Below are 12,990 nucleotides of genomic sequence, written 5' to 3' on the forward strand. Positions count from 1 at the left end.
TAGCTTTTTATCATCATTCAAAATGCCTTTACAACTTTAAATATTTCTATTACGTTTTCTTTTTCCTTGGCTTTCAATGCTCCAGTGCAAATTGATCAAAGTCGAATTGGTTTTCTCCTCAAAACAATTTACCAACTCTGATATTTTCTGGTTATGCTACAGTACACTATATGGATTTTTATGCACATGGTCAATCTTGCATTTTCCTAATAACAATCTTAGATCTCTATATTTCTACTTATAAAACCTATTAGTTTTCATATACCGAGACTTCCAAAGAAACTACACAAATTCACAGCAGTGTTACTTCATATTTAAACCCCTTTTCATTCAACTCCAATTTTATGTCCCAAATTACATCTGCCACTGACTGCCCACATCACTAACATGTCAATATCCTCCTGAAGTCTTCCCAATCCTCCCCATTTGCCAAAAATGTCATCAGCACATTTCAAGACGTATTTAATTATATAAAAAACAGAACTGAACACCAAAGTCTACCCATCTCCAATCTACCTAACACCCATTAGTCTATCCACTACCAAATTACCTGAATTTTTCAAAACACCAAGGCAACTTACTGAGAGATAGCAAGAACTGCAGATGCTGGAGACAGGGACAACACAGTATGGAGCTGGAAGAACACAGCATGTCAGGCAGCATCAGAGGAGCCGTAAAGTTACCGTTTCAGATCAGGACCCTTCTTCAGAAATGGGGAGGGGGACCGAAGCTGGGAAATAAAGATGGGTGGGACTGGGGAAGGTAGGTGGGATGATGATAAGTGAGTGCAGGTAGGGAGTGGTGGGGATCGTCAGTGAGATAGCTGGGGGGGGGGGGGGGGCGGGGGGGGGGGGAGAGATGGGAGTGGAATGGAAAGGGCTGTGAATAGGGGGGGGGGGGGGGGGGAATAGGTGGGAGAGAAGATGGACAGGTTGTGTCAGGTCAAGGAGGCGGAGATGAGAGGGAGGCTTGGACATGGGATGAGGCCAGGGATGGGGAGATTTTAAAACTGGTGAATTCCATGTTAAGGCCATTGGGCTGTTGGCTCCCTTGGCGGAATATGAGGTGTTGCTCCTCCAGTTTGCAGATGGTATCACTGTGACACCAATTTACTGAATGCAGCTGCTGCATTCTCTTTACTGAATCATTTCCTCAGAAAAATATTTAACTACTTACCCATAATAGGGTCCTACAGGGGTCTATTCTGGGCTCTCAACTTTTTATAATTCATATCAATAACTTAGATGAGACCATTGAAGGTATGGTGGTTAAATTTGCAGAAGGCATAAAGGTAGGCAGGAAAGAACATTGTGAAGATGACATAACAGGATGCAGACGGTAGACAGGATAACTGAGTGGGGCAAAAAATCTGACAAAGAAATGAAGTTGTTCACTTTGGCAGGAAGAATAAGCAAACTATTATTTAAACTGTAGCATTCTAAGGTACAAGGAGATACAAGTGTTCTAACGCATGGTTCACAAAAACATTATGCAGGTTACAGCAAGTATGGGATGTTATCCTTTATTATGAGGGGAGCTGAACATAAAGGTTATTATGCTTCACTTATGCAGGGCATTGGTGAGATCACACCTCAAAGGCTGTATGCAGTTTTATTTAAGAAAAGTTGTAAATGCATTGAAGGCAGATTGATAGCTGAAATGAACAGGTTGTCTTATTAGGAAACATCAGCTACACTTGTTTTCACTACAGTTCGAGGAGCAAGAAGAGATTTAATTGAATTTTAAAAGATCCTGAATGGTCTTGATAAGGTGGACATGAAAAAGACGTTTAACTGTGTGGGTGAGTCCAAAACTACAGGAAATTGTTTTAATATTGGGAGTCATCCTTCTAGTACAGAAACGCAGGGCATTTTTTATTCACTAGATAGTTGAGACACTTTGGAACTCTGCCTTAGAAAGCAATGGAAATATAGTCATTGAATGTTTTTTAAAGGGGGAGGTAGATGGATTTTTGTCAAGGGAATCAAAGTTTATCGGGTATAGATGGGAATTTTGAGTACAAACAGCCATGAGCTTAATGAGTAGGCTTGAAGAGCCTACTGCCTACTTTGCATCGTACTTTAGATGTTCATAATCCATCCTTAGTTCACTCATTATGCATGTTTCAAGTTTGCTCATAGCAGATATTAAATTAGCTAATTAGTTATCCCAGTTTTTCATTTCTGTCTTTTCCTTCACAGAGTTATTTAGTTGGTTATCTTCCAGGCCTTGCTACTAAAGCAGGGATGTAAAACTAGTTAGATCCTCTACCCTTTTAGGACATAGAATAAAGAACAGTACAGCACAGTACAGGCCCTTCGGCGCACAATGTTGTGCCAAACTTTTACCCTAAACCTAAGGTCTATCTAAACTCCACCCGTACCTTATACAATCATCTATATGCTTATCTAATAGCCGTTTAAACGCCCCTAGCCGTCTCCACTACCCTCTCCGGCAATGCATTCCATGCCCCTACCACTCTCTGAGTAAAGAACCTACCTCTGACATCTCCCCTATATCTACCTCCACTCACTTTAAAACTACACCCCCTCGTAATAGCTACCTCCACCCTAGGAAAAAGTCTCTGGCTGTCCACTCTACCTGCACCTCTGATCATTTTGTACACCTCTATCAAGTTGGACTTCCGTCATCAAAGTGTGCCACAAAGGCACAGCATTCACTTTTGAGTTCTGCCAATCCTTCTCCCAAGCAAATTTTTGTTTTTAAACAATCCCCAGTTGTTCTACTTCTTGCTGAAGCATGCTTTCACCATTTGTAAACACTACCACAGAATTGATGGAAGCAGAGGTACAATCTGGAATGCATGCTTCTAAGTCGCAAAAAAATTAGCACCAACTGACAATTGTCAAGGTCAGCAAAACTTTGAAACCTGTCAGCCCTGTTCAATCTGGCTAAAATGGCTAAATAAGATCTACATCTAAGAACCTGTTACAATTGTGTGTATAAAACTGTTTCAGCCTGTCTCTTTACATTTAGGTTAATATGAAGTGAGTCATTCGACTATTCTAAATCAGACCCGACAAGCTTGGCTATGTCATGGGGCCTGCTCATCAAGTGTGTAGTTAGCACTGACACCTGGGAACAAAAGGCAAAAGCAGCTGTGCTAACAATACACAGACCTGTCAGCTTCAAAACTTTTGTAAGAAAAGAAATGAAAGACATGTAAAGAACAACAGCTGGTGTAATCAGCAGAAAGAAACTCCTGGTTCTTTACAAGCTACTGATGCAGGAATTAGATGGTTTCTATTTAGAGATGCATTCCACAGTGAAGGGTATCTGGGAGATTGCTCCTGGTGCTGCTGAGTGCAAGAAGAATTATTACAATGGGTTTTGCTGCAGGAATGGATTTTGGAAACTCTTAAAACTGATTGGAAGTACCTGGAAATTGTCATTTAAAGTCACTACTAGGTAAAATGGGGATGGGGTGTGGTGGGGGAGAAGGCACTGGAAGCTGAAAGAGATTATGGACTATTTTCTGAGAGGACTATAATTCTGTGTAGACTCAGATGTTGTACTTATATCAAAAGTTTAAACGGCAGAAAGGAATGATCTTTTAAGTTCCCTACAAAAAATGTTTAGCGTTTTTAATCATGGTACAATAAAAGGTTAGTGATGTGAAATCTTGCTTTGTTATTCTTCTCAACTATTAACTGGAAGTTCAAATTTATTTTTGAAAGTTATCACTCTCCACGGGGATTTTAAGAAAACCCTATGTCATCTGAATTCTTCAATTTCCTTCTCATGATATCCTCATTTATAAAGATATAACTCTCATCACTCCAGCTTCTAACTAGCAATTTTAAGTAATTTCCGATGAATAGACGTTAGAACTTTTCTATTTGGATATTCAATTCTAGGATTGAAAAAAGAATTAGATTAAGCTGGAATCCCCGACTTTATTAGATCCCAGGATCCACAAAGAAATTAAACGGCTAACTTTGCAAGTTTTTTTTGCAATAAATAATAGCAACTCTCTGAATGAGGAAAAGGGTCCAATGCACCCCTTAAAACCAAAAGGTTTGAATTTTAAAATATTTATTCATTTAGCTTTTAGGTAGATTACCCACCTTTAATTGCTTACCTTTCTCATCTTATTACCAATAAATTTCACTCCAAAGATAAATTGGGGTTCTATACTTGAAAGATAGTGACAAGATCAAAATCTTACAGCTTTTTTGGGAGACCGCCAAAGATATTACGAGTATCACTGGTAAGGAACCTCAAACATGTGAATGCTGGGCTAGATGATACAGACTTCATCCTTTGAACGCAAGTTCAATTTCTCTTGAACAAATTGGCCATCTTCTAAACTTGAGAACCAAGGTAAGGTCATCTGATGAACTTGCTGCATCCTACTGCAGTTTACTTTATCTGGTGGAGGTGGTGGTTATGGATGTGAGACTAATTCCACCTTCTTTGAATAAAACCCAGTGTTTTCTGGAATAATATGACATAATTGAAACAAGTTAGTTTACCTACAACAGAAAATGAACTGAAGCAATGCAAATGGAGAAAAGGGATATTTTCTCTGAAGGTATCCACTAGTCAGGCCTGATTGACCCCAACGTAGTCAGGATATTCACAGGCTGAGACAGGTTTTTCAGGACATAGATGCAAAATCCAAAAATAAAGATATTATAGTTTTCTTGCTCCTCCTCACTGGCAAAACCCAGCTTTTTCAGAATGGATATCATTCATTTGTACAGAATGCTAGTAGGAGAGTTTCTAACCCAAATGATGCACTAACAACTTGCATTTAGATATTTTTAATTAATCTATTCAGACACACCTCTGGAACAGGTGAAACTTGAACCCAGGTCTTTGAGCCCAGAAATAGGAACACTGCACCACAACAGTCCTACACAATTGGAATTTATATTGACACAGAAAAACAAGAAGAGATATAAATAGGCAGAGGCTCATATACTGGAATGGCAGAGAAGCGAAAATTTTAAATCATGAATTACGGATATTGGGATTGGGATTTAGCCAAACGCACTGCTCCTAGGACCTAATAAATGAGAAGGAAGATGTACAAAACACTGGAGTCAGGGGAACACAAAATTTGGGAGGTGGTCTACAGGGCTTGAAATTGGATCAGAGAAGTGTGTGATCATGGAGAGATTTAAACATTATGCAAGAATTTTACAATGAAACACTGGGGGCTGGGCAGGGAATAGATGATGTTTGTTCAGCAGAAAATTTACTCATGAGCCACAGTTTACAGAAGGTAGGAGATGAAGTTATTGACTCAGTGACAAAGTATGGATGGGCATTTTAGTAGCACAGTGGTGAAAATACGCAAACTTTGAAATGGCGTCATTACTTGATGGGCCTTGTTGATCAGAATGCCAAGGTTGTAAACAGTCTATTTCAACCATGGAAGGGATGGAATCCAGAGATGATTTGAAGATAGTAGTGGTGATAAATTTTGGCACAAATACTTCAATGGCCAGATAATTGTTATAGCAACACAGACTATATTGTGCATCAGGATCCTGCAGAATCCCAGATCTGTGGGAACTGCCTGGGAAATTGAAGATTTCAATAGGTCATTCCCCTGCATCTGGAATTATCCAAAAAATAAATCCTGAACACCAGAGGATGCAGAGGGATCTCATTTAAGTTACAGAGGAAAAGTCAGACAATGACATACTAGTCTAATTCCTGGTTAATTATTGCCCCCAGCATGCCATACAACCTTCCCCAAACCTGGTACACCCCTGACCAACCTTCCCAATCTAATATAACTCTGTTCCTGTCCCAGTACTGACATTCCCCATCCCAGTCCAACCTACCATGAGCACTCCAGTAGTTACCTGGAACCTCAATCCCTCAACCAATTGCCACAATAACCCCACACATAGCTTACGTACTTACCTTTTTGCAGCAGCTGTTAAAGCATTTGGTTGTGTTGCTGAATGTTTAAACTTGAGTACACAGCTGAATGACTGCTGCAAAAGGGAGCATTCTGAATTCCCCTGACTATCCTGCACTTTGTGGGAAGTGTGTTGTTTTCAGCTCCACATTTCTTAAGGAACTAGATTGGAGTTCCTGGCTGGAAATGCAGAGCTTATATAAACACTTAATACTATGAACATTTTAATAAAAGCAGGTCATGATAAAACCACAGGTAGAAGAAACACAGATCTGAAAACTACAAATATCTGTATATCTGCACAGCTATGTTGATAACAAGCAAGTGAAAGCAGCCAGCGAGAGGTTAGTCATATATTTCAGAAAAAGCTTACAAAACATCTTTAAAATTCTAGTTTTTTTTTTACCAATTCAAATTAACTATACAAGCTTAGTTTACACCCACACTTTTCAACAGAACCAGTTATTCCTGGGTAGCATGGTATTGTGTCCTAAGTCATCAGCTTAAGATTTCAATGCAAGTCTGCTCGAACCTAATAACACTGGGCTAGGACCCCATATGCAACTGAATTCCTTCAGTACCTCATCCAAGTGGCCATTCTTGATGGACACTTGTGCACAATGAGCAGCACTGGCTGTTCCAACAATGGAAGTACCAGGGCCAAGATGAATACTGTGCAATGTCCAGCTATACCAGCAGGATTACTGGATAGGGTTCATGAGTAGAAACCCTGGCTGAACTTTCCCCTTTTCTAACATAGGAGCTAAGAGGCCAAATACGGCAGTCTACTGCAATCCCAAGTTCCAATTAACTAATCAGTGGGGCCTGGCAATGATGACTTCAGGGAAAACAAAAAAATAAGCAGAGTGCAAAATTGCACACTGTCTTGTCAAATGAACACTTTGACACATTAAAGATAGTATTTTTGAGATACTAATTTTAAAGAAAATAACTACCAAATCTATCATAGAATTAATTCTGTGATTAACTGCATTCATTTCAATTCAGTCAGTTTTTGCACATATTGGGAAAGTACTCCTAATTTGGAATTTTAAGTCAACTCTGCAGAAGTGTAATCATATTCAGAACTGTAGGTTACAATTTAGTGAATAATTTACCAATGATGATACAATTTATTCAACTGAGGCATACACAATTCTGGTAAACCCAAGGCCTGTTAAACTCTCAAAAGAAAATAGGGTAAATGCATCAGGTAGAAACTTTGAGTTGCTGGCATTTTCTGCTTTATTTCAAATTGCCAGTATTTGTAACTGCTTTTAGTCAAAATTCTGCTGACTGATGTACTCCATCTACATCAAAGCACTAAGTAATCTCCCAATTTTCTTAACCATTTTCCCTTAAGTGTCAAAGGAAGTATTTTTTTCAACATGAACCTTTGTACAAAAACCATAAAATAAATTGCTAATGACTGTATTTTCACCTTCCGGAGATACTGACAGGTCATTTAATAACATTTTTACTTTACAAAAATCACGAAGGGAATTAACTTGTAAAATTATTTTAATGACTCAAAATATCTTCAACATTCTGGATACTGAAATGCAAAAATAGCAAGGGAAGAGTTTGGCTCTGAAATATACTCCCAGGACTTGTATCACTCATCATTCCCAAAACAAACCAAACCTTGAATGTTTCTCTACAATAAGCATAGGAAGAGATAAATACTTTTCCACCAGAACTCTCAAATGGTACAGCAACCAAGCTACCTGATAAAAGCAGGAAACAGCATATTAAGTTCACCCCTCCAAAATATATCATAGCAAACAGCTCAAGGCTTAAGGGAAAACGTGACCATGTTGTTAGACATGTAGTCTAAAGCATAAATCCCTGCGACACAAGACTTCCACCTTAAATAATAACATGATACCATTGAATGAAATACTCCACAGACACCACTGATAGTTTCAGCTTTGAAATATGTATTGTCTTTTATCCCCAGAGTGCTAGAACCTATCATCACGGGCTAAGTAAGCATGTGTCAAGGATCCTTGCAGGGCATATGTGACATTTAAATGCCTCAATTAATTTGCATAGATTGTGATTTTCTAATGAGGATTAATCCATGAACACACACCTTCCCAAGCCAAGAAAATTCAAACTGGACAAATCATTATGTAACAACTGCAAATAGCATTGAGCTGCTGGGCTTGGATGGCTGGACTCTGGTGCTTCATGTAGTTCCAGAGCTGCTGATGAGCTACCCTCTGAATTGTATCCCAGTCAGGTATCAACACTGCAAGGAGGAGGAGGAATTTTATTTGGGTGGGTAGGTTGGGGATGGAGAAGAATGGTTGGTAGGGGGCAGTGGGGTGGGGTTGTCAAGGGAATATATTTTGACCATCAGACTTTTAAAACAAGAGGTAGATTTTAAACATGAGTTTGCACTTTAGATTCTACAATTATTTTATACTGAATGTCTCTTTCCACATAGTAAATCACACACAAAACATTTTAAATTCTATATTGTGCGAATGGATATTATGCAGTTACCATATGTAGCAGATTTTACAACATAAAAATATATAGGAAAAACAAAGGCACAATGAAATTCAACTCATTCTTCAGGCAGAAGAGCTGAAATGAGCCACCTTAAAGAGAGATTTTAATTTAAAATTTATAAAAAGGATATAAATAACCGAGGCCAAAACACTATTCGTATCATTAAAACAGTTTCATCAGCAAGTAAAAATCTTGCAGTTTTATATAAGCTTGTATCCTTTAAAGATACAAGATATGGTAGTCTTTAAAGTGGCTCAGTCTTGACGGCAAGGTATTAAGATGGATATAAACCTGCACAATTTTGTTCATCAATGAGAAACAACTCATCAGCAGAGCTTGATTGCATTTTTCAGATTCAATTACAGTAGATACTGCCCACACTTGTTAACTAAATTAGCTCAAATGCAATCTGTCCCTTTACATTAATGCATGAGGGGAAGTTTACATCCAGTCACCACAGCAACAAACCCCATCCCTGAATAGTGTCACCTAGTCTAATACCTACGAAAAAACCTCCCGGTGCGTATTAAATACAGTAAATAAAGCATTCAACATTAACGGACCAGATGTACACTTAACTGTAAGTCTCTGTACAGCCTTATACAATGCTTACATTCCCTGTAAAGATTTACACTCCTTTTCGTACATTTTACTCCTTTTCAAATTTGCTTCTAATCATTTGAATAAAAAGTGTGGCTTTAGATTCTTCTCAATAATACTCAAGTCCATGACCAAATCTTAATAAAATAGCTGCTAGTTCTCAGCTATCAGCAGTATCCACAGTAAGGAACGGTCAATTTACGATGCACGACTGTGTAAGACTGTGTGTCACTGCAAACATGGAAGCTCCACAGTTTAAACCCATTAAAAGTCCAACAATTTATTTTACTACTGGATTGGCTTAACCTGAAATTAAAAAAATACTGATTCACCTAATAGTTGGAAGCAAGATTCGCAGCAGATTAAATGGTTAATTTTAAGTTTTTATCATGTGTACAGACTCTGATTTACCTAATGGAGCGAAAAACTTGAATGTGAACATGAAATGTGGGTGAATCTTGCTTTCAGCTTAAAGCAGAGGCTCAAGTCACATCGATATAATAATTGCAGCTCAGGTAAAACACCATGCACAGCATTTGATAAGTACTTCGAAAGAGCAGGGAGAGAAAATTAAAACACAGGTTCCTAATAGTGGTTGTAGTAATCGGCTGGGGCTCTTTTTCACAGACTTGCACAAACTGTCAAGAAGTCGTGGTTAAACTTGGCTCCTTCATTAAGTTTAGTTTCCAGCCTAGTCTGAGAGGCAGTGCAAGCACAACAACCTAATATGGATGCAAGCAGGACTTTTTTTGTTAGACCACCCTATAGCAAAAAAATGTTTTTGCAGTTACCAGAAAAAAAATCCTGGTTTTAGTTCATCCATGGACCGCTCTGGCCAATGATGGTTCTACGGTATTTGCAAATCCTTCTATCGTAAGCCCCGGTGTAAAATCTTCTAAGAAGCCTATTTCACACATCAAAGCCAAGTCTCTTTGCAAGTCCCATTATTAAACTTCTAATCGTTCAGAAATCTTTCTGTTCTATGTAGACAGCTACTATCTTGTGTGCCTAATATGCAACGTTGTAAGTGAGACTGCTACTGCTGTCACAGGAATGAGGTACCAGGGAGGGAAAGGCAGAATCACAGGTAATGTTGGGGATTACTCTAGTTTGTTGATATGATAGTTACTCATGGGCTCACAAGAATCATGCACACGTGTCAACAATCCCTGTGGTAGCAAATTTTGGCAATTGCTGAGTGATTGATAATTAGGCTTTTCAAAAAGCATCAAATGTAGATGCGCAGATGTCTCTCGAGCCTCCATCACACTTCTGCTTGGTGAATTTTTTTGGTGGTTTGGATTGGCAAGGGGCAGGGAAGCTACAGCATCTTCTCAGTTTAGAAATTGAACTCCTTTGCTTGAATGTTCGCTGTGGGGTCAAAACTGAAAGTTCCAGCTTGTGTCGCTTCAGGAAGGAGACTTGGATCTTCATCAATCTATTGAGAAGAGATAGAATTTAAAAAAAGCATTATCCTGTACTGTTTGAAAGTGGTTAATTCAGGAAACATTTTGGATAATCTAAATTGTCTCATAACTTCATGGTGACCATTAACAGATGCCTGGGGCTCTTCACACCTCAGTCAGCATCTATAAACTATCAGACATTGAGCTACGGCTTCAAGCTTTAGTCTGAAACCTTAGACAAGATGAAAACCCCATTTTCACTGCTTCCTATTCAATTATACTCCGGGAAAAATGGAATTTAGACCTACTGAGGAACTGGAATGCTGAGAACAATCCAAAGTAGTTGATGCCTTTTCGCTACATCAAGCAGACATTCATTGCCATTTGTTAACCAACAAATGTTAAGAGGTGAAACTAAACTTTAATTATTTTCATAGGTAGCAGACTATTGAGGGGTCTCCTGTCATAAGTACCAACATTTGAGATGCCGAAAACGTTAGATTTAACATAAACCTTGGTTCAAGATATACCAAGGTAGGTCGTAAACATCGTTTTGCCCAGCACCAAAATTTGTCCTCAACCACCTCCCTGCAATGGCTGAAGAGCTCCTCCAGAGGTCACAATGTGGATTTGGCCTATATTATTTGCCTATATTGGACTATTAGGGGCGGCACTGTGGCTCAGTGGTTAGCACTGCTGCCTCACAGCGCCAGAGATCCGGGTTCGAATCCACCCTTGGGCGACTGTCTGTGTGGAGTTTGCACATTCTCCCCTTGTCTGCGTGGGTTTCCTCCGGGTGCTCCGGTTTCCTCCCACAGTCCAAAGACGTTACATGGGTTGGCCACAAGAAATTGCCCGTAGTGTTCAGGCATGTGTAGATTAGGTGGGTTATAGGGGAATGGTTCTGGATTGGATGCTCTGAGGGTTGGTGTGGACTTGTTGCGCCGAAGGGCCTGTTTCCACATTTAGGGATTCTATATTCTATGATTATCCGGGAGGCACAGTTGATATGATCTGCACAAATTCAAGAAAAGTGCAGACAGCAGGAGCAGCCTCTATACATGGCCTTCCTTCTCTTCACAAAGGCCTTCAACTTTTGTTTCCTAAAGGGACTGTGGAGTGCCCTCAAGTTTGTTTGTCCACGGAAATTCATCACTGTTCTCTGTCTGTTGCACAATGGTATGCAAGCCCAGATCCTCACCGACAGTTCCACCATAGACCCAATAAATGTGTAACCTGGGGTCAGCAAGGCTGCGCCATCAGAACAATGCTCTTCTTCTCCACCTTCCTTAGGGTAATTTTGCCCCCATATCCATTAAACTTTCCTCTAGTGTGAAGCCAAACTACAGGACAAGTAGGAAGCCTGTGCTACCTTCATTCCAGGACCAAGGTCACATCTAACCCTGTCAATGAGCTACAGTGCTCAGAAGATGCTTGCATATGCACATACAGGCTGAGTTCTAAGCTACTGTCAATACATTCATGGAGGCATATGAAAGAATAGTCCGTGGGCTAAACATCTGGAATACAAACAGCCTCTACCAGCCTCCTCCCACTGCACAATACTGACCCCCCCAACTATCAAAATCCATGGCAAGTCACTGCACAAGGTTGATCAATTCTCATACCTTGGCAGCCTTTACTTGATAATGAAAGCAAAATACTGCAAATGCTAGAAATCTGAAATACAATCAAAGTGCTTGAGAAACTTAGCAGGGCTGACAGCATCTGTAGAAAGTGAAATAGAGTTAAGGTTTTGAATTTGATACGACTCTTCAGAATTTAGAACTTTATTTCTGAAGAGTGACATCGGACTCGAAACTTGAACAATTTCTCGTTCCAAAGATGCTGCCAGATGTGGTGAGTTTCTCCTACAGTACGTGGCTACATAAATGCAAGATTTTTAAAAATACAAAGGGATTGGAGTTTAAAGTAAAGTATTACTTAAATCTATGCACTGATCAAAGCACATTTGGTGTACCATTCATTCAGTTTTGATCATCTTAATTAAGAAAGGTCATATTTGACTTAGAGCTAGTGCAATGAAGGTTCACCAGATGATTCCTGGGATGAGGATGCTGACCAATAACGACAGATTGGCCTATACTCTCTGTAGGTTAGAAGAATGAGGGGTGAACTTAAAATCCAACAAGGTAGATGCTGGGATGTCTTGAACTGGGGTCACAGTTTCAGACTAAGGTGCAGGTCATTTAGGATGAGACGAGGAGCCATTCCATTACTGAAAGGTCTGAATGTATGGGATTGTCTATCCTAGAGAGGTGTGCATACTCAGTCATTGAGTGCATTCAAATCACAGATCAACAATAATTAGTAAATAATGCAATCAAGATTTATGGGATTAGTGCAGGTGGTATCATTGACGTAGAAGTTCAGCCATGATTTTTACTGAATGCTAGAGTAGGCTTGAGAGTCCAATGGCCGACGTATGCTTCTTAGGTTTATATAACAAATGTAAAACTTTAACTTCATCTTAAAAAATTGATTCAGAAATAGTAGGAACTGCCGATGCTGGAGAATCTGAGATAACAAGGTGTAGAGCTGGAT

General features: G+C 39.4%; 1 protein-coding gene across 1 annotated transcript in view; it reads right to left on the minus strand.

Annotated features, from left to right (window-relative positions):
• Window positions 1-7,402: 7,402 nt before the first annotated feature.
• kpna3 (karyopherin alpha 3 (importin alpha 4)) overlaps window positions 7,403-12,990 on the minus strand; it is an 89,500-nt gene continuing 83,912 nt past the window's right edge. The window contains exon 17 of the mRNA XM_048602531.1: window positions 7,403-10,457. Within this exon, the coding sequence (XP_048458488.1) occupies window positions 10,359-10,457 (99 nt within the window). The 3' untranslated portion in view covers window positions 7,403-10,358. The remainder of the gene's footprint in view (window positions 10,458-12,990) is intronic.

Source organism: Rhincodon typus, chromosome 11 (genome assembly GCF_021869965.1).
Source record: "Rhincodon typus isolate 14 chromosome 11, sRhiTyp1.1, whole genome shotgun sequence".
Classification (NCBI taxonomy): Eukaryota; Metazoa; Chordata; class Chondrichthyes; order Orectolobiformes; family Rhincodontidae; genus Rhincodon; species Rhincodon typus.